The sequence below is a fragment of the Anguilla rostrata genome, chromosome 1 (assembly GCF_018555375.3).
Source record: "Anguilla rostrata isolate EN2019 chromosome 1, ASM1855537v3, whole genome shotgun sequence".
NCBI classification, from domain to species: Eukaryota; Metazoa; Chordata; class Actinopteri; order Anguilliformes; family Anguillidae; genus Anguilla; species Anguilla rostrata.
In genome coordinates, this window is record NC_057933.1 from 47769917 (window position 1) to 47796898 (window position 26982).

A 26982-nucleotide genomic window follows, 5' to 3' on the forward strand; every position below is an offset into this window, starting at 1 on the left:
GATCATAATTTAGGCTGCATGGGTATGATGTGGTAAAACTGAGAATTACCATGTGCTATAAATGCTGTAATACATTACATTGGATTTTTTGTTTTACAATAATGTTTTACAAATGTATCTGCCCCTATTAAATAAAACTTAGTTACAATTTTTGTCGAATTAAAATCTTTACCAATTTATATACTGTATACAGTGAGCTCCATTATGTTTGGGACATTGTTTTCTTGATTTTGCTGTACCTCAACAGGGTTCCCACTCATTTTAGGAAATATTTTCCCAGGACTTTTCAAGGACAATTTCCATGACTTAGACTGACAGACATTGGGGGGGGGGGCAATGTGCCATTCAAAACGTTGTGCTGCCGTGTAATCTCAGCAGCTAATAAAAATGAGAAAAACAGAGAGAAATACAGAAAAATATGCAATCTCAGCTCTAAATATACTGTTTAACAACTTTTTTATAGCCTAGCCTACAATTTTCCAGGACCTCACAAATATTTCCATAAACATTTTGTATATTTTCTCATATTCCAGGTGTTTTCCATGACTGGAAAACTAGTCGAAAAAATTACAGGTTTTCAAGGTTTTCCAGGACCAGTGGGAACCCTGCTCAATTTTATATTTGCAGTCAAACAATTCACACGTGGTTAAAGTGCAGATTCTCAGATTCTATTAAGGTGCAATAACTAAAGTGAAAACTCTTTCCCCCCATTAAAATGGTTGTCGACTGGTACAACAAAGGATTTTGAGGCATTATGGAACAGAGGGTAGAGTCATGACCTTTGACTTTTCAGATAAGCCAGGAGAACCCACTACAGCAGTAATCTAAAAACATATCCCCAAAAGTGGAAGCGCACTCAAGACAGGCAGAAACAGAAGCGGTATAAACAGAAAAAGAAGAGATACACCAAGTCTTTGCCCTTCTCAATGGGCCAGATTAGCTAACCAAATACAGTATCTATTGCAAATATGACATTACTCTGCTCACTGTTCAGCTCCACAAGTTTGTATGATAAATGTTGAATGACTGTAGTCAGTGAGCATTAAATGGTTTGACAATCCAGTGTAGTTCATTCATCGATCCTTCATGGATTGTGGTATACATAAAGCCCAGTATAAAACAATCCAAACTGGGGTTCCAGCGTGGCACACGTGGATGTGCCAACCCGTAACCCCAGTTTGGTTTGTTATAAAGGGTTTATATTGGGCTGACAGTGCCAGTGTCAACTGTAGCTGTAGGGGAAGGTGGGTCTAAGGGTTTGATCATGCCTTGTCAATTAAGCACCTGCTGTCAGTATACTACTCGAGCATGAACTCTCAACACAACGACCGCACAGCTCAGCTTGTGGATTGCAGACAGAAAATCTGGAACTTTCCAGCATATGCATTTGAGGACGTGCATGCTAGTGCACATTGCTAAATTTAAAATGTTAACAGAATGTTGGTAATGGGACTGGTCAAGCACATGTATGAATTCAATATTAGGGGAAAAAATAAACTTGCTTAAAAAATTTTATTTGGTAAATTAAGTTACATTCTGTAAATTCTCAAATGTATTTACATTGAAGATCAGTTGGTATACAATATGTAGACATCACAATGCATTAAGATGCAGTGAAAAATTGTATGATTTAAATAGAATTTGGTGTATGACACCACGACTTTAGTTAACCAAAAGCGGTTCAATATTTTCCTTAGAAAAAGTATGCCTGATGTAAGCCTCAGACATGGAGAGCTGTGGTTGGTATTGGAAAAATTAGTTTCCTGCTTCAGAAATTTGTTATTAGGTCTGTCAAGTACATTTTAAGATGAATTAAAACAGGAAAAAAATTACTCAAGCCAACTTCAGTTTGGCTCCAGTGGTATTTTCGTAACTGTATTACAAATTATGAAAAGAATATGCAAAGGAATTCACATAATTGAGTAGCTGCGCTGTTAAAAATAAAAAGGGGAAGGAAAGTGGCATGCGTAATGCATGCCATTTTGAAATTTCAAACGAAAGCCAGTCTTCAGACAGCAAAGCCCTTGAATTCACCATCCATGTCTTCGCTTGACTGGAACAGCTTCCACAGATCCTGCAGGGTACAACTGCAAGGGTCCTCTTCTTTACAGGTGTGCTTAGGGGTTTTTCCAACTTTCCTCCATCTTCTGAAATTCCTGACTTTCCTTTGTAATCTCCGGCCTGGGGGGCTTTCTGTTCTGCTGGGAGGGTGGCCTGCGTCGTCCACGGCCTTTCCTTGGGAAGTCTCTCTCAATGGACATGGATTCTGTTCACATTCAATTAACGGTTCCTGGGTCAGGTTCGCCAAAGTTGTGGAGCCATCAGTTTGGCTTGAGGTAGTTTTGGGGTATTTGGGTGGAAGAGAACACTGAAAATCCTCATCAAGATTTAGCAACAACCGGCTGTCTTCACAAGTTCTTTTGTTCACCAGCACCCCATCGGTCAGCGCCTGGTTCGTTTCTGGGGATTTGGCGTCAGACTGTTTTCCAGGATTAGGCGCAGACCTTATGCCTTGTGTGTCCAGCCCCATCGGATGGCACTCAGGGTCATCCACCCTTTTGGAAGCCACAGACCTGTGCGGTTTCTGGGGTTTGGGTGACATGTCTGGTGCCTCGGATCCTTGGCTGCTCGAGCGGAGGACCATGCTACGCTTTCTCGGTCTGAAAGCCGCAGTACCAGCTGCACTGCAGGGAGTGGTGGACTCTGCTGCAGGGGTGCTAATAGCGGATGCCCCCGTCCGGTCTTCCACGCTGTGGTCCAACTTAACGCACGACTCCCTCCTTTCCACAGACTTTCTCCTGGTCCCAGAGGCATACACGACAGACGATAAAGAGCATTTCGGCCTGTGAGGGTGCAAGAAAACATATTTTAAAAGTAATAACTTAATATTGAGCTTGTTCTTCAGCTTAAAAAAGTGGCGTGTGTGCGCGAGTCACAGCAAACGTTCACCTTTTCAGCCGCTGTCGAATTTCAGAGAAACGGCAGGAGAGTTCCGAGATGGCTCGGTCCACCACATGGTACTCGCCGCTCTTTGAAAAGGCCCTGTGCTGCTCGCCACTCAGATGCTGAAAGCGCAGTGGGAACGCTACAGTCATTTTTGGGAATAAGAACACGAAGTGCGAGTCATGCAGAAACTGAACGCAGCCCACGTACCGCTCTCACGTTGTCATATTTCACAAGGCAGCATTCACAGTATCCTGCCCGCTTTTTGACCCGGGCGTCCTGGGCTTTGCTCTTGGCCCTGATTGGCCGGCAAGCCTCGCTCGCTGCAGCTTTTTGACCTCTGTTCCTGCACAATGGAAATATAAACATGCTAAAGGGGGGAGGGGCTTTCCAAGTGATGCATCAGCGAAAACACAGTGCAGCACATTCCACATTCCACAGCTGGAACTCATCATATCCATACAATTTTTTCTGTTAGCAAAATGCCTTGAGTGTACTGGGGCGACCAAAGGTTCCAATTAAGTTGATACAGTCCAGATTCTCTTGTGTTTGTCCCCCATAACCCATCATTAGTAGGCCATTTGTTCCATCCATCGACAGTTGAGCAACGTTAGCCTAATATTTGAGCATTTTTCATTGACATGAAATTCCATGGAAAACGCACACTTGTGGCTCTCCAGTCACTACAAATAACAAACTGCAACAAAACTCACCCATCAAAAGGGGTACCCCTGCCCCCCAATATCCCACCCAAGAACCACTCCTCTATCGCCTCCATATATTTTCTAGCCGAAATATCAAGCAGCCAGAAGCAGATAGTTCCACAAAATCCCCCTTTCCTCACACCAATGTAAAATGAAGGTGGCATTTGGTAAGAGAGTGCCCTACAGGTCCAGCAGTATTGGTTTTTTTTCAATATCAATCTGAAACCATTCAGTGTAACAAATATGCAGTAATAGAGGAAATCAGGAAGGAGAGACGGGAGAACATTTTTTCACAGCACTGTATACGGTTAGTAAAACACATGGTTTGATGACAATTGACTTTTCTATTACAATTACTACTATTCTGTTACTAGTATGTTCCCCCTCACACATTTCTAGTTACCAGGTACCAGAACTGTTACATAAAGAACTGATTTCTGCACATTTTATGTCCTGATTCAGATTTAGTCTGACACACACCCTCTGAATACTGATTGAACATCTGCATATTGAATATTTATGGGACATATACTCTGAATATCTGCTGAAATTGTGGCTAGTTGTTTAAAGGGAATGTCAGCATGCCAGTTCACCCTCCCTCTTCAACCACTCAGCCCTTATCTATTGAAACTCCTCATCCACACATTCAGGCTCTAACAAATATTTGACAACATAGCTGAAACTCCTGTTTCATATTTCATAGGTTCATAATCACAGCTTTGGTTTATTAGGCTGGCGAAATTTGGGCATGAAAAAACAGGCAGTTGGAAAGCTCTCTCTTGGCAAGGCCAGCTGGACATAAACCACACCTCTCTGGCCTTAAATCTGGGAGTGAAAAGCTTGCACCTCTTATGAACTGAGAAGGAAAGGAGAACTGGGACAACAAACGAGACTATGTTTACAATTGTGAATACACGCTACAAATAAAACAATATTATGACATAACATCTGATAATAGAGGGGGAATCCAGACTTGGAAAATTAAGTGCAGACTTAAGCACATTTTATGCACTTGATTCCAAATCGTATCCCGATTCAGACTTGCAATTCAGAGAGCAACTTTAGTCTGACACACCCTCTGAATATTGACTGAATATCTGCATATTGAATATTGATGGGACATCGAATATCCTCTGAGGTAAACCACGCCCTCCTCTTAGCCTTTAAAATACTTTGGCTCTGTCAATCATAGACTCTGGTTAAGCTGTGCTTTGTCGCATATTACAGTAGATGTGTATTATACCATTATACTGACCATAAGAATAGAAGGATAATAATAAATACCAGCCAATCATCAACACTGAGTGCACGTATGCATGTGGAATGGTGAGTAACATTAAAGTCTTTAAGGTATCAAAAGTCTGATTGTTGGCTAGCAAGCAAATGACGTGCTCCAACAAAACCCAGATGAGGAATGATACACAGCGCTATATTGGCATATCGGCTTCATATTGAAAAATATAAGTACATAAATATCACTGGACCCCAGTACCTACCTGTGCTCTTTGAGTTTCTTTACAGGACTCGCTTTCCCACTCTCTACTGTAAGAAATGGACTGCAGGGAGGTACAGAGGCCAAGCTCAACTGAGGAACGTGTGGTATGTGAAGGTAGATTGGCCTGTAGTGCCTAAAAAACAAAAAGTTTTTTTTACTGGACTATACCAATCCGTTTAAACTCTCATAAGCCGATACCAGCGTGGCACTGATATTACTGTGCATCCTCAGAAGAAACATGCTGCATTTTCTCATTTAATATAAAAAGGTAATGAAATAACAGAAATCAGACAGCTATTCAAGAAAAGTGCATTCCAAACTCAGTTCTTACTTTCAGCTTCACGAAAACAAAGTTAAACTCCCAAAAGTAGCTTGATGGTGACACTAGAATGGATCACAATCCTGCTGCACTGCTAGCTGTGCACTGTTCACAACATACAATTAATTAGAGTACCTCCCAGGGAAGCTAGCTAGCTGGAAAATTACCTTGAAATATTGCAACTCCTCATCGGCACATTCAGGCTCTAACAAACATTTGGCAACATAGCTGAAACTCCTGTTTCATATTTCATAGGTTCATAATCACAGCTTTGGTTTATTAGGCTGGCGAAATTTGGGCATGAAAAAACAGGCAGTTGGAAAGCTCTCTCTTGGCAAGGCCAGCTAAACATAAACCACACCTCTCTGGTCTTAAACCTGGGAGTGAAAGGTTTGCACTTCTTATGAACCGAGAAGAAAAGGAGACACCATAAGAGACTATGTTTACAATTGAATAAATGTTACAAAAACAATGTGTTCATATGGACAGCCTCTGGAAACAGTAATGCTGTACAAGTTGCTTGAACTTACTTAGTGTATTTTATTGCTTAAACCACAAACCCATTGATGCCCGTATACTATACATTATAAATCCAGCAGGTTGTCAGGAACTTCTGTATCCAAAGTATCCTTCATTACACATGAAAACGGTGATCCTATCAAACGTTCACAATTACGGAAACATATTTTTAAAGGGAGCAAAAACATATCAAGTGATGTTATATATTGTGAAAATGAGAGATGCTCTTAATTTAGTATCCTCTATTCAGTTCATGAAATTTTTCATGAAAGTTCCCACAAACTACACTGAGTGTAAAAAATTTGTCAAAAACACAAAGCAGCCACTTACCTGCTACAATCTTCTACCTTTACAAACGGCTTACTGATTCGTCCAGCTATAAAAGACAAAACTGAGGGTAAACACTGCACTGCCAGTCAAGGTTATTATCATTTACAAAAAAGTACAAAAATTAGGTGTGAAAAAGCACTCTCATTAACTGAAATAAAACTAGAGTTCACAAAAACAAAACAAACTATAATGTGTGCTTACAAAATGAAAATAAAATAAAATTATGGTAAAAAATCACTTCAGTTTCTGTCTTTTCAATGCAGATATGAAACAGTTTGTTTAATTTCCCTCCAATGTTAGTAAACCGTAAGTTTAGATGGCTATAGGTTAGTTAAGGCCATACTACTAAAGGAAGCGTTGCTACTGTACATGCCAACTCCACGAGTATGGCGAAACTGATCAGGAGTCTCAAACGTCAGAGCGCCATTTGGAATAACTGAGTTTGAGCCTGTTTCTGAAGTGTACTGTTCTGAGCAGTGGTAATACAATTTGTGGAGCAATTCTCAAGGGGAAGAATCCAACTAATTTACAAGTGCATCAGAAGAGCTCACACAAAGAAGCTATCCAGGCTTTTCAAGTGAAGGTTAGAGAGCGAGGCCGACAGTAGGCTGAGGCAAGTCAACAGCGGCATGGCGCGTGCACACTAAGTGAGATCTAGTTGAGTTGGACAGTGACCGTGTTTTTGCACATTTGGATTGGAACAAAACTTCTGAAATCCAAGTACTGCATTCCTTGAAGTTCATGGTTAACGCTGTGTGCATGAGCCTTTAATTATGCAAATTGATTTTTCCAACAGTGTTTTTGTATAGTTCATATTAGACAACATGCATCGTGAGCTTAAATCCTACTCCTGACAAATCCCTGCCATATTACATAAAACAAAACTGTAATCAGTCATTTTCAAAAAATAAAAACTAAATTAAAATTGTAAAATCCCCCAAAACTAACTGAAACCTAACAGAACATTGAAAGCCAAAATGAAAAACTAAACAGAAATAAAAACCAATGAAAATTTCAAAACCATAATTATGCTGCTGCCAATGCATGAGCTAAGATTAGTTCTGTCAACAAAGTTATACACCTGCTGTGACATGCAAACTAGTTTGATTATAGCCTTTCATGTAGTGCAGTCTGTAAATACATAACAAATATGTATGTACATAAAGGCTTAAGACTTGGATTATACATACCATCATATTTCTGAAAAGCAGGTTTTTCTGTTGTTCTAGTTTTAGCCTGCAAAATGGAAAGAAAATTACTTCAGGCCAAAACATGTAAAGATAAAAACAATCCACATCATATTCTAAAGTCAAATCAGATTTCTTGTTATAACTTACCACTTTGTTGACAACGGGAACTGATGTATTATTCTGTTGCAGTGAGGTGACAACACTTTTCTTCTTTTCAATATAGGATATTACATCTGACGTGGGGGTAGCAGAAAGAACAAGGTAATAAGTACAGGCTGTGAAAATGAGGATCTGTGACTCACAAATTTTAAACCCATTTACACAGTCGCTGCAACGTTTAGGCTTCCAACCTGGCTTCTTAAGAACTAGACCTGAAGTCAGTGTGAAATCAGCAGGCATACCAGGAGCAAACGTGCCTCTAATAGAAGGGTCCCTCACAGCATAGGGCTGCCAATCCCCATTCAGAACTGGTGGGGAGGGGGCAGATTTGAGCTGCATTGCCAAACCCTTGCCGTTGCATTCTCAAATCCACGCTTTCAAATGCCAATGAAATCTTGAGTGACAGACAGTGCATTATTGATAAGTGACTACAAGAATTCTTAAGATATTCAGAGGTCAGCCAGGAGTAGTTTGCTTGTATTGATAAATGCTTTAGCTAACTTAGCATTTATGGGACAACTGTAACTTCAGTAAATCTATTAGTTATAGATATTAAGTCAGACCAGTCATCGGATCGATAGCCAATATTATTCCCAGACCAGCATAATGTAATGTAAAGTCTTGATGCCATTCATCAAGAGGAGAGCCTTGGGAAAACACTGTAACTCAATATTGATAATTTAAACTCAATATATTGAATTAATTATCCAAGTGTTCCAATTTTATTTCTACAAGTTTGTCTAACTGCAGTGTCATATACCCATATCTGAAATCTGCATTTTGGAACATCAAAATGAATATCAGGTCACTGCTGCCATTTCAGCATGAACAATGGACTGTTAAAGGACTGAAAGGTCCTACCGTCAATGTAAAGGATTTTTATTCCCCACTCCAGAGCATTGGACAAGATTCTGTTGATTTGGATCCGTTCCTAAGGGGGCACGAAAAGAAATTCTTTAAAAATGCAAAAACAGTTCATTACTGTAACAGTCAAGATAGAACAATGTAAAACATTCAAGCGGTGACACCTGCACCCCTCCCTGCAAACACACAAACACAACAGGAGAGCATAACTCACACACTTATTTACCTGCTCCTTTATCACTTTTTCTACTAACGATTTGCCTCGACTTGTGATCACCTGTGAAAGAATAAATCACACAATAAGCAAAACAATAGCAGACTGATGCATATGCAGGAAAACTGAGAAGAGTGTTGAGTAACAGAGGACCTGCTAAAACTCAGGCTGGTGAACGATCAGTCACTCACAGCATCCAGGGGGCCCTGCGAGCTGCCTTTCTGGCTTCCTCTCCGGCTGCCGGGGTGAGGGGAACTGTGGCCCGAGTCGGCGGGGCTGGGAATGGGCGAGTTTCGCCCCAGGCTCTGGACATACCTGGCCTCCCTCTGGTTCGACACCAGGTACTTTATGTCCTTGCTGAAGAATTTCTCGACTGTCTGACATGAAACAAAATATACATGAAAGATTTAGGGTGGAACCTGTGTGTAAAGTTTGGATGTTTTGTACAGACCTTTTTCCCCAGTTAAAAAAAACTGCCATAGAAAAAACTGCCTGGATTCAAAATGAAACGCAATAAATAACATACAATGTCAGTTTTTAATTGTACACTGGCCCACATAAATGCATATGCAGCTGAACACTTACAATCTGAATTTAGTAGGAGTAAATATGATGAAGCAGGTGTTATTTGTCACATTAAGATACGAGTACAAGAATTAAGTGTACACAGCCAACTATGTCTATGATGAAATGGGAATAGTATCAGAATACTTACTCCTCCCAGGATCTTGATGTCCTTCTCCAAGGTTTCAGTTTTTTTATTGAAAGGTAAATCCAAATAAAAACATTTCCCAATGAGCGGCTTGTTTTGTAAGGGGTTCGTTTCTGTCACAGGTTTAAGGCGGCTTTCCAAAGTCTCCTTGCACTGACCATCATCTGCATGCGATTCTGTTCAGAAAATAAGAGTTGACGGTTGAAAAAAAACAAGTAGTAGCAGGATATATTTTGCTTTTTACCATCAACTTCCAATAGGAATATATTACATTAAAAATTCGTAACAACGTACCGTTCCAGTACGTTTTCAAATAATCAAATATGAAATCACAAATAAGCAAGAATGTAGCCGTTATACTTAAATGCGATCTAAAGACGGAAGCTAGTAACAATGACATTTCTCACAGTTCTGCGTCTTTACAAATGTAACCGTATTCAGTTTCACTGATTTCAAACATTTAGTACCATTGTTGCAACGAATTCTATAACTAAAAACTATTTAAAGGCCAACAGAAAAATAATAACCCAATAAACAATATCCTATCTGGATTCGGCCAACATTTTCAATATTGTAATTTTTACTTTATAATGTGCAGTGGTGTACTGTTTGAAATGTACCGTATAACAGGCTACTTATTATTATTGACAATGATAATAATAATGTCCATAATAATAAGCAGCCTATAATAGTACTAATGACCTCATCGGAGCAAAGCATACATAAAAATGTGAAACTTCCATATTGTTACCATGAAACTTTGTTTTGCTTTGCCTCGGAATACCTCTTGGTTTCATTTTAAGTGAAGCTCATTGAAAAAATTAATTTCAGGATGTTTTCTGAGGAAAGAGAGAAAATAACCAAGTTAGTCTTTAGCAATGAACTGAATACTTCTCAATCTAGCAAGATCAACAAAGGGACAGTGCTCAGTTGATTGCTGCAGTCCATTACAACATAGTATGAAAAGGTGACAAAAATAGTCTTGTCGACTGCAATAATACAACCCTAAAAGTATTACAACGGTTACCGTAAGATAACGTCACTGGAAGCAAGTTAGCCGTACAGCTTTAGCCGAAACAGCTAAGAAACTGGAAAGAAAACGACTTTACTAGCTAACACAACTGAATGGAAGCAGTTTTAAAAAACTGCCCGTTTAATCAGGAAGTTGATTAACGTTCATGCCTAGCTTGCCATCATTGGCTAGCTATAATAATTTACACGATTCAAAGTGAGGCTTACAATAACAGAAACTACAGAAATAAAAACTGATACTCCATACGATATCGCGCTTTTACACCTAAATATGAACAGAATATAAAGGAAAACTGTTTTCTACCTACAGATCAACACTTTACAAACTTCATTGCAGTTTCTTCTTTCCCGCTTTGACGAAAATACATCCCAGAATCCCCTTTCCTCGTGACGTCTTCATAGCTACCTGCTATCTTGGCTTTCCAATTAGACGTTTCCATACTTACAAACGCTTTTACAAACGTACATATAGTCGTTATATTCACTTAAACAAAATTATTAAATCGCAAAGAATAAAATGTCGTTTAAAATATTGTTACATACAGTCTCCCTTAAGATCCCGTAATCAATGCGTCATTAAATGTCCGGCGTAAGTTAAATGTCCAGTGACACGAATGTGCTTCTTTTAAAGGGACATTGACAGGTTGTTTCCAGTGCGTAAACTGAACTGTTCTGCTGTGCGACCATGTGTGTCCTGTGGTGTGCGTAGAATTGCAGGCGACACGGTACTCATTAGCCTGATGAACAGTAGGTCAACATATGATTGAATGAATAACTACCCTAAGTGGCTAAGACCTTCGCCTTTACTGGAATAGACTAAAGAACGGTTCTCTGGGCTTCAGCTCTGTGTCATCATGCCATTTCAAAAGGGCGAAGAATTTGATGAATATTTAGCTTGCAATAAGATAACGTTATAGCTACAGCTGCCAGGTAAAGGTAAGTTTATATCCTCGTTGTTACTGTTGTCTTTTTCTGCGTCCCGAAGGCCTGGGGTAAGTTCAAGTATACATTTTGCTAGCTCGCTATCTAGCGTTAACCACCTACATAAGCATGCCAGAAAAGTGGCCGGTATAGCTATTGCATAATGTAATATAGCTAATAACAAGAGTTTAATGGTTTGATGCTAAGTTAACTCAAGTAACTCGTCTGGTTTTTCCGAATTCATTAGCTGTAAAGTGCATCAGGCGTTTACAACTGACAAATATCTGACGACCGTGAAAGTATCTTGACAATACTTAGTGCATTATGTGATGTAACAGTTATCTAACCTTGTCGTAAAATTTCTTCTTACCGTAAAGAATCCCTGACTTGTTTAGATTCTGGACAGATGGTAACAAAAACATGGCTGAGGCTCACTTAATTTGTCTCATGTAACTTCTAACTACGGATTCTCCATTAAAATTGTGTGAGTGGTGATAAGGTGGCTTTCATGATATCATATGATAGGCCTACTAGCTGCTTGAATAACCAGTTTTCGGCTGAAGGGAACTTTGACAAAGTGGACCCTACAAAGTTTAATAAGTAAAATACTATAGCATAATTTATTAAAATAAGAAAGTGTACATGGCCCTTGAACTATTATACACTTCAGAAAAGTATACTTAGGCTTATACTTGAACTTCTTTGTAGATTAAGTATACTGAAGTAGACTACAGAAAATGGGAAAATACGTATGCCATCCGCCAAGTTACGCCTTGGTGGTCCATGCCCCATGCTTATACAGTACTGAGAATTTGGCAACTTTTAAGGGTTTCCCATACAGAAATAACCCAAATTACCACAGACTCTCAGCACTTAAGAACATTAACTTCTGTACCTTCTGAACTCACGCAAAGACAAAATTCACAAACAACTTCACTCATCCACACAATAAAGCCCCAAACTTGGGTGATTTTGCATTTTCTCCTTCTTTTTTCTGCTGATTACATCATCATAAGTGCTTCAGTACTTCAATCAATAATTCTCCCCATTAGACATTAGCTACATCAGCCAATAACAACCTTGGATCTTGAAAGTTTCTTGCAGGATACTCTGATCCACACGCAAAATGGATATATGAGGAAGTGTACACTTATATTGTACTAATATTACTAATATACTAATATTGTTTCTTGACTAGGTATGGGTATCATTAGTATTTTGATGATATCCCTGCTAAAACAATATTTTTCAAACTTGAACTGGTGGTCTACCTTCTTTAAAAGAACAAGAAAACGACAACTTTAAAGAATGTCTTTTATTGCAAAGGCACATCCCATTGTTTGAAACCTTCTAGGTAAAATACAGCGACACTTCCAACAGTTTCACTTTCAGCATTTTGACAAACTTTAACATTAAATAGCTTTCTAACGAGTTGACCCAGCAAGTTTAACGTTCGTACAGATAGAACCAAAATTCAGCATCAAAATCAGCTTTGTGCTTCAGTCCAGTGGGTAACTTTTGGTTCCAAACTCTATTCATGACTCACATAGCTACATGAATACAAGGTAGGCCCTAAAACCTCAGTCTACTATTGCAGGCTTTGCCCAGCCCGGGGCTTGTTCTCCATGGCTGCAGCAACAACGTTATACACTATATTTAAGTAGGCTAAGTGTTTATAACTTTACTTCCTTATTCAATATTCATATTGAAATTATATCAGAATTTTCAATACATACTGTATGTTTTGGAAAAGTCAGGAAGAGGGAGCCATAGGCTATGTATTTTATGACGGAAGATTTATTGATTTTCTCAGTGACGATGGTCAAATTGACTGCTGTGGCGTTTCTACTGTTAACTACTTGAACTAGCCTAGTGCTTGTGTCCAAAGTGCTGCTAGGGTAACAGCCATACATTTGCTGGCAGTCACATCTGTCCAGAATGTAAACAAACAAACAAACAAACAAAAAACATAAACAAGTCAGGGACACGATAAGAAGACAATGTCACTTTGCTGCCAAGCTCAAGGTTAGTTCTGTAATGTTGGGCTAACTTAGCCTCCAACTGTTATGTCTTTGTGGGGTAAAACAAATTACAAATCTATAATTTAGACAACTAATGTGTTTTTGAATGGATGTAGAAAAACAGTTTGAATCATAAAGCCTTTATTTTGTATGATATTTTCTGACAGTGAGATGAACGCCCTAAAGACCGAAGTGAACGGCATAACGCCGTTCCAGCAGATGATCTCTTCTTGCTCTGGCGCTATCCTCACATCACTGTTCGGTGAGCACAGCACTCCTATGTGGGGAACATGTTTTGGAGACTCCACGATTCTGTATCTGGAATTCTAGTATTCTTAGCTGTACCTGTGTATTTCCAGTCACACCATTGGATGTTGTGAAGATACGACTTCAAGCTCAGAAAAGTCCGTTTTCCAAAGGTATCCTATTTAATTTGGCATTTTTTATTGAAGGCATATATAATAAATTATTTTCTAAGACAAGCAGATTTTTTTTAAGTATATTATTTTTTTTTTTACCAGGAAAATGCTTTGTGTATTGCAATGGACTCATGGACCACCTCTGTGTCTGTGAAAATGGGAACTCCAAGGCGTGGTATAAAGCCCCTGGACATTTCACTGGAACTCTGGTAAAGATCTCAATTCACTATACTGATTAGGAATGAGCTGAAATATTCAAATATTCTTGCATGTGTACATCATTCGATTTGCTTGTGAGTCATGTAGTACTTTTGTTACATGATTTAGGTACTTTGCTTGCGTTGCTTTTGGTTAATTGCAGTCATTTTGAATAGGTCGTTGGCTGCTCTGTTCTTATCAGCTGCGTAATTACTCTAACCTATGAACCGAATGTGCTTCCTGTCAAATGTTGCTGCAAAGTGACATGCTGCATAATGACCAATTGGCAAACAGCATTCTTTCATATTGGAGGCAACAGGGTTCTACTGATTCATATCTAGCTTGCATGGAAAGCTGTAGTAGGCTAATATACCTGTTATGAAATTGTTCCATCATCATATAATGCCACAATACCAAGACTCTGAATTATGTACTGTCTATTCATGAATTAAAAAGATAAATGTCATTTTTACTGTGCAAAAACAGGGAAATTTTATCAAAACATTATTAGTTTACCTTGCAATTGTCATTTGACATGTATGCTGTGTTGGAGCTTTAAATAAACTTCACAGTTTCTGAAACACAGTTGGCATGTATTTGGAAACAAACTACAGTGAAGTTTCCAGTTGAAAATGCTGAGCACACTGATATATAAACGTTTCCTGGGTTTTTTTATTTTTAGAGAGCCATGCTGTGTTGTTACAACAGTGGCTTGTTTAGTAAAACTGTGGCTCTTCCTGTTCCCTTCGCAGGATGCTTTCATTTCCATTGTTCGCAGAGAGGGAATCAAGTCCTTGTGGAGCGGACTCCCCCCAACACTGTAAGCTTGCAGCACGGCCTCCTTCTTCCTTTTAGACCACAAGATGCACACACCATACAAGTTGGCTAATTTCATCCCTAAAATGCACTTTGTGTGAAATTGCTATGATGCTGTCACCTGTAGAGTCATGGCAGTACCAGCAACTGTCATCTACTTCACCTCCTATGATCAGCTGTGCGCATTACTGAGGACCAGGATGGGCAGACACTCTGGGGCGGCTCCGTTACTGGCAGGCGCTATAGCCAGAGGTGAGCCCAGCTGAACCAATCAGACTTTATTTATTTTCTCATAAATGAATGTTAATAGTGTCAGATGCAGTACATCACAATAATCACACACAAAGATACTGTACGTAATGTTGAACAAAGTATTGTGGCTTTTGCATATGCTTACTCCCACCGTGGCAGCAGTGTATGTTGTGTGTGTTTGAGTTATAGTTATATAACACTATACTACTTTTACAGTTAAATCCATGTATCATCCCAGGGTCTGAAACAGACTTTTTGTCAAACCAGCCACTGCTGGATAAAAACATTTTGCAGACATTTAACAGCATGAGCATGCTTTTTTAAAACATTTTTTAAATCTTTATTTTAAGGAAAAATAGATTTCCAGTGCCAGTAAATGAACAAACAATAGTAGCTCATTTCTATATTTTGTCTTTTTTCTTTGACGAGTCCAGGGCTACTAAAGTTAGAGCTACATCTCTGATAAAACGTTTCACTCAGGAGTGTTGTTTTGACTTTTTTGGGACTGACGGCAGTCAGGGCAGAACATGACTTGCTCTTCACCCTCAAATACCAGCCATGCGCGACACTTGTCGTTATTTCATACTTCCACTTCTCATTAAAACAGTTTCTTTTGTAACCTCACTTTGTTCTTCTTGGACATTTGTCTTCCTCCTTTCAACAGTTTTTCCCCAGTGAACTGTAGCCCCATCTATTTCGACAGCTGACTAATGTTGGATCATTTTGGTAATGATTTTCACAGAAACGTTTCGGATAACAGGTTACAGCTCAATACTGCTCTGGCAGGTGCTACGACTGGTGACTAAAGCAGACCGCAGAAACATTCGATCAGAGCAGCCTAACAAACGTGAGGATTTGTGGAAGCTTGTCTCGTATTCTGTAGCTACGCTTGTGATTTCTGTAGCCGTGAGAACTTCAGTTATATTTCAGAGATTTTCTGGCTGCTTGATTTCTACACAACACTGGTTACACAGTTACTTCTACTACTTTTACCTTGTAATCTCTCGTCAGGGTTATTGTAGTGGCTTTGCCTGCCGTCTACCAATCTGTGCCATCAGGCCACTTCTCCTGGTCCGAAGTGCTGCTTGGCCTTCGACCTGCCTAAATCCACTCAGGCCACGCCATTTTTCGGCCTGCCTAAATCCTCTCATGGTAGGCCTTTTTTCGGCCTGTCTAAATCCACTGATACCACACCATTTTTGAACACTGCCCACACTGGCTTCCGATGGCTGCCTTCCTTCAATTCAAATGACTCACCCTGATACATGAAGCTGCAAATGGTACTGCCTCTTCCTATCTACTGCGAGTGATTATACCATACTCTCCAACCAGACCTGTACTGTCAGCATCCTCTCTCCAGCTGGCTGTCCCTTTTCTTAAAGCTCCTGGCAGCCACTCCAGGAAAGTGGATTTCAGTGTCTGTCTCCTGAAAATGTAAAAAAAAAAAAACAGCACCCTTTCCCGACAACACCTCAAAGTTTCTGTTTCATAACACAAAACCCTGACCCTTCTGTCCCTTTATCTTGTAAGTCTTCAGGCACATGCCCTGACTGTGGCACTTATATGATTATAACTCTACCTATCTCTAGCTCTGGTGTTGCTTACCATGAAATGAACTTTTGTAAGTTGCTTTGGCTGAAAGCATCTGTAAAATGACTCAGTTGTAAATGACTTAATGGCATGAATGCAGTGTTGTTTATAATGCTGCGGCATAGATAAGTTGTGCTGGCACCAGTGTATTGTGAGGAAAATTGCTGCATAATATGCTTCATGTATAATATTCCTTTTCTTTCATTTCTGCTGGAAGCATTTTTCCCAGCATTCAGTCGGCTAGCTCCATAGCCTATAGGCTACTGCAGACTGAAATGATGCATTGTATTTGGGAACCTGTGTCACTTCCCTCCCTTGTGCTATTTGCAGTGGGCTCAGCCACGGTGATCAGCCCCCTGGAGCTGATCCGTACGAAGATGCAGTCCCAGAAGCTGTCCTACAGGGAGCTGAGCGTCTGCATCCACACCTCAGTCCAGAGCGAGGGCTGGCTCTCCCTCTGGAGGGGATGGGGTCCCACGCTGCTCCGGGATGTTCCCTTCTCAGGTACTCCCAGCACCAAGCTCCAGACTCCAGCACTCTCTCTCAAAAGCATTACCTCCCTACCATCATCCCCACAGCTTTTCTCAATACAAAAAGATCTCACACAACTGCCATTTTCTCTCTCAAGACACGTATAGTTCTCATCATCACCATTTCCTCTGTCCATGCACCCATACAGTACATTACAATACGTGACATTGCATTCACTTAGCTCATATCCAGAGCAACTTGCTTCATATCCAGAGCAACTTACAGTGAACGTTGACCTGAGTTATGTGTGCAAGAGTGCTAGACCAGGCCAACAACTTTTCCTGACCCTCAGCTGTAAGTGCATTATCAATAAAGCACTAAATGTAAATTCACTCTTGCCAACCTAGAACCATAATACAAGACAATAATGCAGCATAATAAAGTAAGACATAATGATACATAGTTCACATTGTGCTGCATACATGCATTCAGTTCTCATGAAGCTAACTTTTCCTCTTTCAGTATGCAGTCCATTCTGCCTAGTTGACATTTACTGGTCCTCGTGTGCAGCTGCAATCTGCTGACATATGTTTCCATGCTATTTCCCCACAGCCATGTACTGGTATAACTACGAGCAGGGGAAGCGCTGGCTTTGCCAGCACTACAAGACCACGGAGCCCACCTTCACCATCACCTTCATCGCTGGAGCGGTGTCTGGATCTGTGAGTGGAGGATGCGAATTTGCGTTTCCACAAGCTACTTGCGTGCATGCTGAGAGTATACTTTTAAATAATCCATTTCGTGAGAATTCTATGGTTTACAAACGAAAGTCCTTTTAATCACTGCAATAGTCAGGGATATGTGATGTGTGGGTAGTTTAAAATATGCGTGTCAGCCAGTTGTAAAACTGTATTCCAGCATTAACAAACTTACTGCGAGTAGTAGTGGCTTGTTCCAGTGTTAAAAGACTGCGCATTCGCCTTTAATCTCAGATTGCCGCCATTGCGACCCTGCCCTTCGACGTGGTGAAAACGAGGAGGCAGATTGAGCTCGGAGAGCTTCAGGCTTTGAATCGTGAGTATCGTTGTTCCTTTAAAGAACAGGGAACAGGATTACGTTGTGATCTTCTTGTGTGAAGAGCAGGATCCATGTTGACACACTGCACTGATCTCGTTCTCCAGTTAGCGCGCAGACGTCTCCTTCCACCCTGAGTGTGATGAGGAGAATAGTGGCGGAGAATGGCCCAACAGGACTGTTTGCAGGTACAGTGTCCACAGCGATGGCGAAGCCCGTCATCAGAAGTCACTCTGGAATAGAGCGCTTGCTAAATGTCTAAAATAAAATTAATGATGCTTTAGTGGTTTTGGACCTTTTTACATGATGAAATTAATATTCAAATGGATATTTATTCCTGGGCTTTGTGTATTATTAGGGCTGGTCCAAAATCTGCTTTACAGAGGCAAACGGGTGAAGTGTGGGTGAATATTACCACTAGGTGTCATCATAACACTGTGGGTGAAAACTGAACGGAAAACGCCTTGACAACAGAAATTTCCTCAGCTATGCTGTCAAGAATACTTTATCTCAAACTGGCACTGTTTGCTACAGACAGTTTCCTTCTGGTGAAGTTAAAAGGCGATGAGATGAGAGGAAAAAAATAATACAGTGTTGTGGAACGGGTGTGGTATTAGGCGATGTGGAACGGGTGTGGGATTAGGCGATGTGAAGTCTGCACTCTCAGAGCTGACACTACAGGTAAACACGTGCTCCTGTCTCGTTTCTCCCAGGGTTCCTGCCCAGGTTGATCAAAGTGGCCCCAGCATGCGCCATCATGATCAGCACGTACGAGCTCGGGAAGGCCTTCTTCCGCAAACGCAACCATGACAGAGCCAGGTCGACAGTCCAGACCAGCTCCTGAGCACTGGGGCCCCGGGCCGGCCAATCACAGGACGCAGAGTTCGGGTCCCTGTGGGTGGAGCCGGCACATCAGCAAATGGCTTCAATCGGTGCTAAAACCTAAGGGAATAAGCACAACATGCGTTGCCTCCACTTATCCCAGTGAGGGAAGATCAGAGTAGTCCAGAACCTTTTTTACGAGGGAAAACCTCAGCCTTGAACAGCAGATGAAGTCTAGCCAGTGTGCTCAGACATTTATGTGTGTGTCTGCGTGTGTGTAAGCATGTATCTGGGTGGATTCCTGTATTTAAGTCTGGCAGCCTGTGCTGAAGCCCTGTTTGTAGGGACTGCAGTGAAATGGATTTGAGCTGTTCTGGCTCAGCCAGTTTTAGCGCCAGTTTGTGCCAATCAGGTTCCAGATCTGTGGTGGTAAGGGGGGTATCACTGGCTTCGAACAAAGCGAAGTTTCGTATGTTTGTGGCTGCGTTCTCTTCAGTGTGACCACTTTGTTGATGGCTTTGAACATGAAGTTTAAGCGAGTGTTGAAGTACTGAGGCCTAAGTGTCTAAGCATTGTACATTTTTATGTCAATAAATGTCAGTGTGTTCAGACTTGAATATGGAATACTATTTACTTAATAATAATAGTATTAGAAAAATTTCCAGTTTTTTAAAAGCATGTGACAAAATTCCAGAGTTCCCACAATCAAAATGAAGTTGTGGTAGTGGGCAGCATGTCTCATGAAATAATCATCGGATGTTTCTCCAGATGGTGAAAAATGTGTTGCACATTTTTACTGTGAAAAAAACCGAATTATCCTGTGTTCATTGGTAGTCTGGATAATGTTCCACAGTAGCTGATTTTACATCTTTAGAGTCTCTTAATCAGGGAAGTTTGTGAGGCAACAGTGCACTCTTAGGTTATCTCCAGTTTAATTTTTGATTTGTATTATAATCATAAATTGCAAAACGTTTAATTATAGGTTTCCATTCTTGACGTTTTTAAATGTATTGGTCAAGAATGAAGTCGTCAGAATATCTGGACTCTGTTCAAGTCTGCAATATGCCAAGTGTTTTAGACTGCACTATGAAATTCACTTAAGGTTTATGTGATAAGGATATTCTTAATGTATTGAAAATAAAATAATAGATTTGGTATTCAAATCTTTTTGAACTTGCATTTAAGTGCATTAATAGTTACACGTTGGGCTTAAATCAAAGCAATAAAGTTTCCTTGGGGATTTTATAAAGTGAAAAATAAACATCGCTTTAAATGAACATTTGCATTTCTTGGCTCATACACCAAGCTTCTCTGTCTGCTGTCCGGAGTAAAAAAAAAAAAAGAAAAAAAAGTAGCAACCATAGCATCCAGGCTAACCAGCAGAACAGCAAACAGCAGAACTCGCTCTCGGGTCTGCTACACGGAGTCCGGACTCCCATTGTGTTCAGTGGCCTCTTCATTCAGGGATACAGATCATCTGGTTCCTTTTCTCAGCTGAACAATATCCAGCCCATACAATGGTAAAATTACCTCAAATTATTCATCTTCAAAGGTACCACTGAATATTTTCATCCGGCTTTGATTTTTTGACTTTGTTCAATAATTTATTGAGATATGTGCCAAACCAAAGAAAATTATAAATATTGCAATGTCAGGTCAATCCTTTTCTCTGTACTCAAATCATTAAAATGATTTCAGATATTGTATTTTTATTCTGAAATACATGCACTCTGCCAAACATTTGCTTTTGTGGCTTTCATTTTGTTTTGATAATGTTTTGACAAGTAACTGTGTGAAACTGGAATCCTAAAAATTGATTTTTTGAAATACTGATTTACTCCTTTATGACAGTTCATCCAACTGTTTTTTTTTTTCTTTTGACATGACATTCATGAGTATCAACCGAAGAACAATAAGTCAGTTTAGTTTTTATTTGTTAAATATGCTATATTTGTTTTATTGTTAATTAGGAATTTTATCTTAATATCAGTGCATTTGGATTTTACTTGAAATATATTGTAAACCACTCAGTGAAATTATTTCTATTGTCATAAATTTATAATAAGCTATAAGCAGACAACATTTTGTCCTCATATCAAAAAGGGTAATTGCTCTTTTCAAATGTCCAATTCATCTGAAGACACATTTGCACATTCATATCCATTGGTTCATTAGTGAGTTTAAATTCAGCTTGGGACACTGCTATTTAATATGTATATAAGGTATGAGTATATATATGCTTTGTCATGGATGATTTGGAATGAGGTGAATGGTAGAAGGAAAGATATAGAGCTTTCCCTAAGTTACTAACCACCTTTTATTTAAGGAGGACTTGGATAGTTTAGGGCAAGATAGAGAGATCCTGGTAAGCACACAGAATGACAGGGAATGAAGGGATGGGCCTGTTGGGGATGGAGAGACACGTAGTGATAGGAGTTGGTTTTCCAACTGGGTGTGATAGTGCTCAGGGCTGCAATTCTTAGGTGGACGACACCTAGTTTTAATTAAGTTTACACAAGGGACATTGTATTGATAGGCTTGGCTTCTGAGAAATCAAGAGGAGCTGGCCTAGGCATGCTATGAATATAAAGTCTGTTTGTTAAGGGTATGTATTGGTTTAGGAGAGGATGATGATAGAATTGCTGTCTTGTGCTACTTTTGTTGATCAGGTCCTGAGTCACTTCATCATCGACTCTACAATGAACAGGAAATTCAGAGTCCCTCTTTTGTTTTCGTTTTTGCCCCACAGTGGTTAAGTATACAGAGAAAATATACACATACACATCATCAGGCCTGTTACTGCGTGGACTCTGTGTGCAGACAATAGATGAAAGATATCTGAGACTAGGTGGTAAGGCTGGTGACAGACAATGCCCATGCTGGTTTCGGAGGCTCAGCCCAATGAGCCCTTGCCCCAACTGCAGAATGGACCACGCCCCCGTGGTTCTGGGGAAGGCAGAATAAGAATGGATTAGCCCCACTTTCACCACACACAGACTGTGAATAAACACAGCGTTCAAATGACAGCACATCATTTGACAGGCAGAGGCAGACCCTGCTTATTGCACAATCACAGATTAAATATGCCTCGTCTCCAGGGAAGGGGACTTGGCAGAATGCGCATATTTGCCTTTCTGCATTCAGGAGATGAGCCACTGTTGCCTGAAGAGACAAGTGTGCAGAGAAATCAGAGGGGTCTCTTGTCAAGCAAGAAACCTAGTTTTGAAGACAAATATAACTGGAAACTGAACTGTGAAAGCACATTGTTTAAATGTATTCAAATTAAGGTAGTTTATTGCGTGCCTACCCATATTTCAGGAATTGTGGATCACTTTATGTGTATGGTTAAAAAAAGAATACAAAAGAAATTATTTGGTGTTGAACTGCTCCAGAAAATTTGGTGTGACAATGCAAAGTGGTTGAAACAAATTTATTCTAAATTAATTACAAGCATTAATTGAAAAAATAAATACACAATGTAATAAAATCCCTAAGGAAAACCAACATTTTATACTTTCCAGTTTTCTGTTAAAAAAAGGTTACAGATAAATGGTGAAACATTCTGTTGAATCCATGGCTGGACTCTCAAAAGCTGCACAGTTAGATGTACTGTGGACACAAACATCATATGCTACAAGGATTGAGGCCATTTGTCGACAGCAATGAAGCTTACATGGGTAGGTACTGATTGTTGAACAGGCAAGCTAACCTAATGTTCACACAGTGAGCAACTCGGTTGGTGGGTCGCTCACATCTACTATGCTGTGGGTGGGGCAAGAGCTTCCTGTTGTGTCCTCTTAGTGATCTCGTGCAGCTACAAAAAAAATGAACGTGAGGCTAATGAATTTTCCTACCCATCAGCCATATAAGACAGGGTGCTAAACTACAAATCTAATATAATTTTGTATCTATAGCTTATCAGCCTGTCTTTTATGTTGTTAACTTATGACAGATAGGCTGTCTACACAGACAACAAAACGGCATCCCTGTCCAATAAGGTAGACTCTGAAAGCAGTGACCTCCAAGTAAATTTGCCTGCCTTTGAACAGAAAATCATACTTTCTCGCATTTTGGTCCATACATAATATGCTAGCTAGAAAAACCTAGCATTTATCTAGCCCATGTGATAGCCTGTGTCAATGTTTTATTCAGAAAATAACTAAAGAACTTGCATTGACGCTAAGGACAGTCGCAACTGCCCTCAAAGCTTCACTTTTCAGGCACTTGTCCCTGTATTCTTTTGTAAAGATGTACAGGGCTGGGTGACTTTGAGCTGTACTATTTAATCGACCCTCCATTGCCAATGTGTGCATTCACTGCCTTGATTTGAATTGAGCAATTATTCACAAAATGGTGTCACATCAGAAGGAAAAGAAGAAAGTGCAGAGCCAAACTCTGATTGGCTGTTGGCGGGTGACGCCTGTGAGAAGATCAGCCATGATCAACGTTTCTCTGGCAACAAAGTACTACACCATGGCAAAATCAGCCCAGTTTCTGGGGCCGCTCAGCTTCAAAGAAAACTAATGGACTTTCAGCAACTGATCCACTGAGTTACTCGCTGTGTGAACACTGAGTAAGAATGGCAAAAAGTCACTGCACATTATACAAAAAACAGAGAAAACCAACAGGATGACAACAGAGCATTACAACAAACATACAGGGAAACAGCACGAAACCCTGACCCATTAACAGGCAGCAGTGCAACATTAACAGAGATGAAAGGAACAAAAGTAGACCCTGATCCCCCAGACTTTGACCATCCTGTTTCCTCACACTAGCTACATTCATTGTTCACATTATATTATATATGGTTATCAGGGATACGGGTCAATTATTGGCATTACGGGTACATTATTTTGGCATTATTTTCAAAAATCTACTGATTGTTCAGTTTCCTTTTGCAATTATAAATCAATAGTGATATTGTGGGTCCTACATGGAAAGCTTGTAGGACCCACAGAACTGTACAGAGAATGCTTATTCAAGCATCTCACACAGGGTGAGATTATTCTTTATCCTTGTATTTCTCCCTTTAGTCCACATACCGCATACATGGTTACCATGAATTGTGGCGTGCAGTGGCTCGTCCTTGAGCAAGCAGAAAGGTATATACCATCATATGACCCATAGTAATGACGTATTCTTCATTTATAATCACATGGCAAGGCTTTTAGATGAATATGTTAATGAATGCTATCATTTTCCAGGAATAATAACATTTATATTAATTAATATCAATCGGTATAATATTAGTGTTGATTGGGTAACTAGTCTTCATGAAATAATATAGTTAATATAGCCAATTTAATTGGGAGGAAAAACTTAATGTAAAGAAAATGCTAATTAGAGCTGTGGATAATTGATCTAGTTCCTTAATCCATGAATGGCTAGTGACCAGCTGATAATCAACATCAATTTGTCCGCATTGCTACCTATTGCATCCTCTCAGATTCTGTATGCTTTAGTTTATTTTTCTGATTAATTAATGATCTAGCAAACCGTAGGCCAAAGGCCAAAGTTTCAGCCAGGCTTCATGAACTTAGGCAGTTTGCTCACGTGATGCAAAACCGATCGTATGCCGTAATCTCGAGGCCGCGAAAGACAGAAGTTGACCATCCACGCAGAATGCAAATGTCTTCCATTTTAATTACATCAGCGACTGAAACCACATCACTGATTTCCCACAGTACTGCTGAACATGCAAACTGCATCCTCAAAGGGCTGGCAAGATAGTGGGTTGTGCTGAGCATTTTTTTTGTTGTTGCATTGACTATAAATGAAGCTTGCTAATGAAATAATGGCGTTAATATAGACTAAACAATTTCCTTAGGCAACAAGAAAACAGCAGACTGGGGCCAGAAACTGCTGTCAGTAATTTGACAGTTGGAAAATAGTTATGAATTAAGCACTCCTATTGCTGAAAGGAATGCATCCTGACATACAGAACTTGTTACACCTTCTACATTTTTCAACCACTGTAATGGGGTTTCATGTCACTAAAAGTTAATTTGCGTGCATCCATGACAGGCCTATTAAAATGGCTGTCTGTATAAGTTTAAGGAACCACCAGCCAATCAGTGTTTTAAAACTATCTTTAAAAATTGTGTGTGAGATCTGTATCTATTCACAACAAAGCTGGAAAGTTATGGTTTGAGATGGTGAAAAAGAAAAGGCTAGAAAACCGTTATTCACCCTAATCAAATTACAGACTTGCTGCAGCATAGCAAAAAGTTGCAATACTTGAAGGTGGAAACATGGCATATAAACAAACACATTCAAGCAACTAAGGCAGAGTGGGCTGTCTATAATTGTTGCTGTGCCAGGATGATTGATGGCAGGTTATGGGAGTCAGGAAGATGAAGGCACAAAGCAAATGGCACGACTGTATCAGGGCTGTTCACGCGTGAGGGGTGTTGAGTGAGGTGCGGTAGAGTGAGGCTTCATGAGCCCCATAATAGGTGGAACAAGTTTTCCAATGGCAAAATATGATTGGTTCAAAATATGATTGGTTCAAATACGCTAGTGGTTGAAAGTACATCTTTGCTCCACCCACTTTGGGGTTCATTAACCCCAGTCTCCAATCCCTATGTCAGCATACTACCCGTAACGTTACAGAGGGTTTGAGGTATGGACAGGCAGAGCACAGCTTGGGGGAAAAAGTGAAATGAGATAAGCTCCTCATGTGTAATGAAATTCAGATTTGACTGATTTCCCACTATTTGCCTGCCTGAGAAAATTTTATTCCCCTAAAATTATGTTTGGGTTATCGTTTGTCATCTGCACTTGCAAGCAGTAATACCTGTCATTGAATAAACCCACCAAAATAAAACGTACCGCTTTGACAATAAAATGGATGAAAGCTGGCAAAAAAACAAACCTTTTTTTAGACCAGCTACGCTGAACCTCATTGCTTTATGAAAAACAAATCTTTGTAGATACATTCCAGGAACCGATCCCTGTGTTCTCTAGTGTGCCTCCATTTTCTAAAGCTTGTCAGAAGAGACTGTCCTTTGAGCAGACCACAGACGTGAAGCAACTGACATGGACACTCTGCATAGCCCAGTCAGGCTTAGCAAGTACATAACAATTCAGTTAAAATAACACTGGCCTCAATTTTTTTTAAAAAAGAGAAAAAAACAATGTCAAGTCTATACCTGTGACCCCAGTCTCTCCATGGCTTGACACGGTAGGGATGTTTTTGTTTTTTTATTAACGGATGGAGTTATGGGGTGCCGATATGGCCAGGCCAGTCCTGGGCCAGTCCCAGTGACGGGTTCAGGAGGGTGTGAGCCCAGGGCTGGTCATCTCTGTGGTGGGACTCACTAGACATTCGCTGGACTTGAGACTGGCCAGGGACTTGTAGCTGGCCACCGACGTCAGGGACCCACAGAGGCCGCGCAAGGAAGGGGTGTCTTCTTTTCCTACGAGGAAAAACACAGGATGGCTGAATGCATGACTGGGAAACAACACTGCAGACTCTCATTTATTTGACCTTTATTTGACCAGGTAGAGTAGAGAGTGGATTTAATCAAGAAGTAAATCTTAATCGTTCCAAAGGAGTCACTTGCTTTACAGTGTATCGTACACAAGTGACACACCAAATTACCAAGTAATAAATAATAAAAATCAGATCTACAAATCACTGGGAGCGATTTAGTACAATATCAATACTTAATAAATTCATACGATCACAGCATTCAATAAGAAGATTAAACCAGACAAGGAGTTTATCCAAAAGGCCAAAATACGTAATTTATTAAATAGGAAACTATGAACAATTTTTCCCACTATTTTTATGGGGCTCCTTAGGCCATCAATACCGTATGTAATAGTGTGTGTAATTTGTAAATTCTATGTCGGTCTTGACGTGATCAGTATGTGACACACTGCAAAGCAAATAGAACACTGGTGTTGTCA

General features: G+C 40.0%; 3 protein-coding genes across 7 annotated transcripts in view; 1 reads left to right on the forward strand and 2 right to left on the reverse strand.

Annotated features, from left to right (window-relative positions):
* Nucleotides 1-1493: 1493 nt before the first annotated feature.
* On the reverse strand, nucleotides 1494-10926 carry dbf4 (DBF4-CDC7 kinase regulatory subunit). 3 transcript variants are annotated; one of them, XM_064339293.1, is made up of 13 exons: nucleotides 10790-10926; nucleotides 10201-10288; nucleotides 9453-9625; nucleotides 8929-9114; nucleotides 8750-8800; nucleotides 8521-8590; nucleotides 7648-7733; nucleotides 7501-7546; nucleotides 6311-6356; nucleotides 5144-5275; nucleotides 3154-3289; nucleotides 2950-3065; nucleotides 1494-2843 (listed from the first exon to the last, which is right to left on the reverse strand). In XM_064339293.1, the coding sequence occupies exons 2-13, from the start codon at nucleotides 10244-10246 to the stop codon at nucleotides 2009-2011; spliced, it is 1923 nt and encodes a 640-aa protein (XP_064195363.1). In that variant the 5' UTR covers nucleotides 10247-10288; nucleotides 10790-10926; the 3' UTR covers nucleotides 1494-2008. The 3 variants fall into 3 exon arrangements, with proteins under 3 accessions (XP_064195363.1, XP_064195368.1, XP_064195365.1); XM_064339298.1 differs by having other exon boundaries at nucleotides 10786-10909; XM_064339295.1 differs by lacking the exon at nucleotides 10790-10926 and adding an exon at nucleotides 10477-10715.
* Nucleotides 10927-11126: 200 nt separating this feature from the next.
* Nucleotides 11127-20803, forward strand: slc25a40 (solute carrier family 25 member 40). 3 transcript variants are annotated; one of them, XM_064339421.1, is made up of 11 exons: nucleotides 11135-11417; nucleotides 13591-13685; nucleotides 13783-13842; nucleotides 13945-14051; nucleotides 14793-14860; nucleotides 14984-15108; nucleotides 17029-17202; nucleotides 17782-17891; nucleotides 18162-18243; nucleotides 18351-18431; nucleotides 18957-20803. In XM_064339421.1, the coding sequence occupies exons 2-11, from the start codon at nucleotides 13595-13597 to the stop codon at nucleotides 19085-19087; spliced, it is 1029 nt and encodes a 342-aa protein (XP_064195491.1). In that variant the 5' UTR covers nucleotides 11135-11417; nucleotides 13591-13594; the 3' UTR covers nucleotides 19088-20803. The 3 variants fall into 3 exon arrangements, with proteins under 3 accessions (XP_064195481.1, XP_064195473.1, XP_064195491.1); XM_064339411.1 differs by having other exon boundaries at nucleotides 11127-11411; nucleotides 13783-14051; XM_064339403.1 differs by having other exon boundaries at nucleotides 11128-11417; nucleotides 13783-14051.
* Nucleotides 20804-22480: 1677 nt separating this feature from the next.
* Nucleotides 22481-26982, reverse strand: part of rundc3b (RUN domain containing 3b) — a 45231-nt gene continuing 40729 nt past the window's right edge. Inside the window, exon 11 of the mRNA XM_064339230.1 lies at nucleotides 22481-26486. Coding sequence (XP_064195300.1) covers nucleotides 26341-26486 — 146 coding nt within the window. The 3' untranslated portion in view covers nucleotides 22481-26340. The remainder of the gene's footprint in view (nucleotides 26487-26982) is intronic.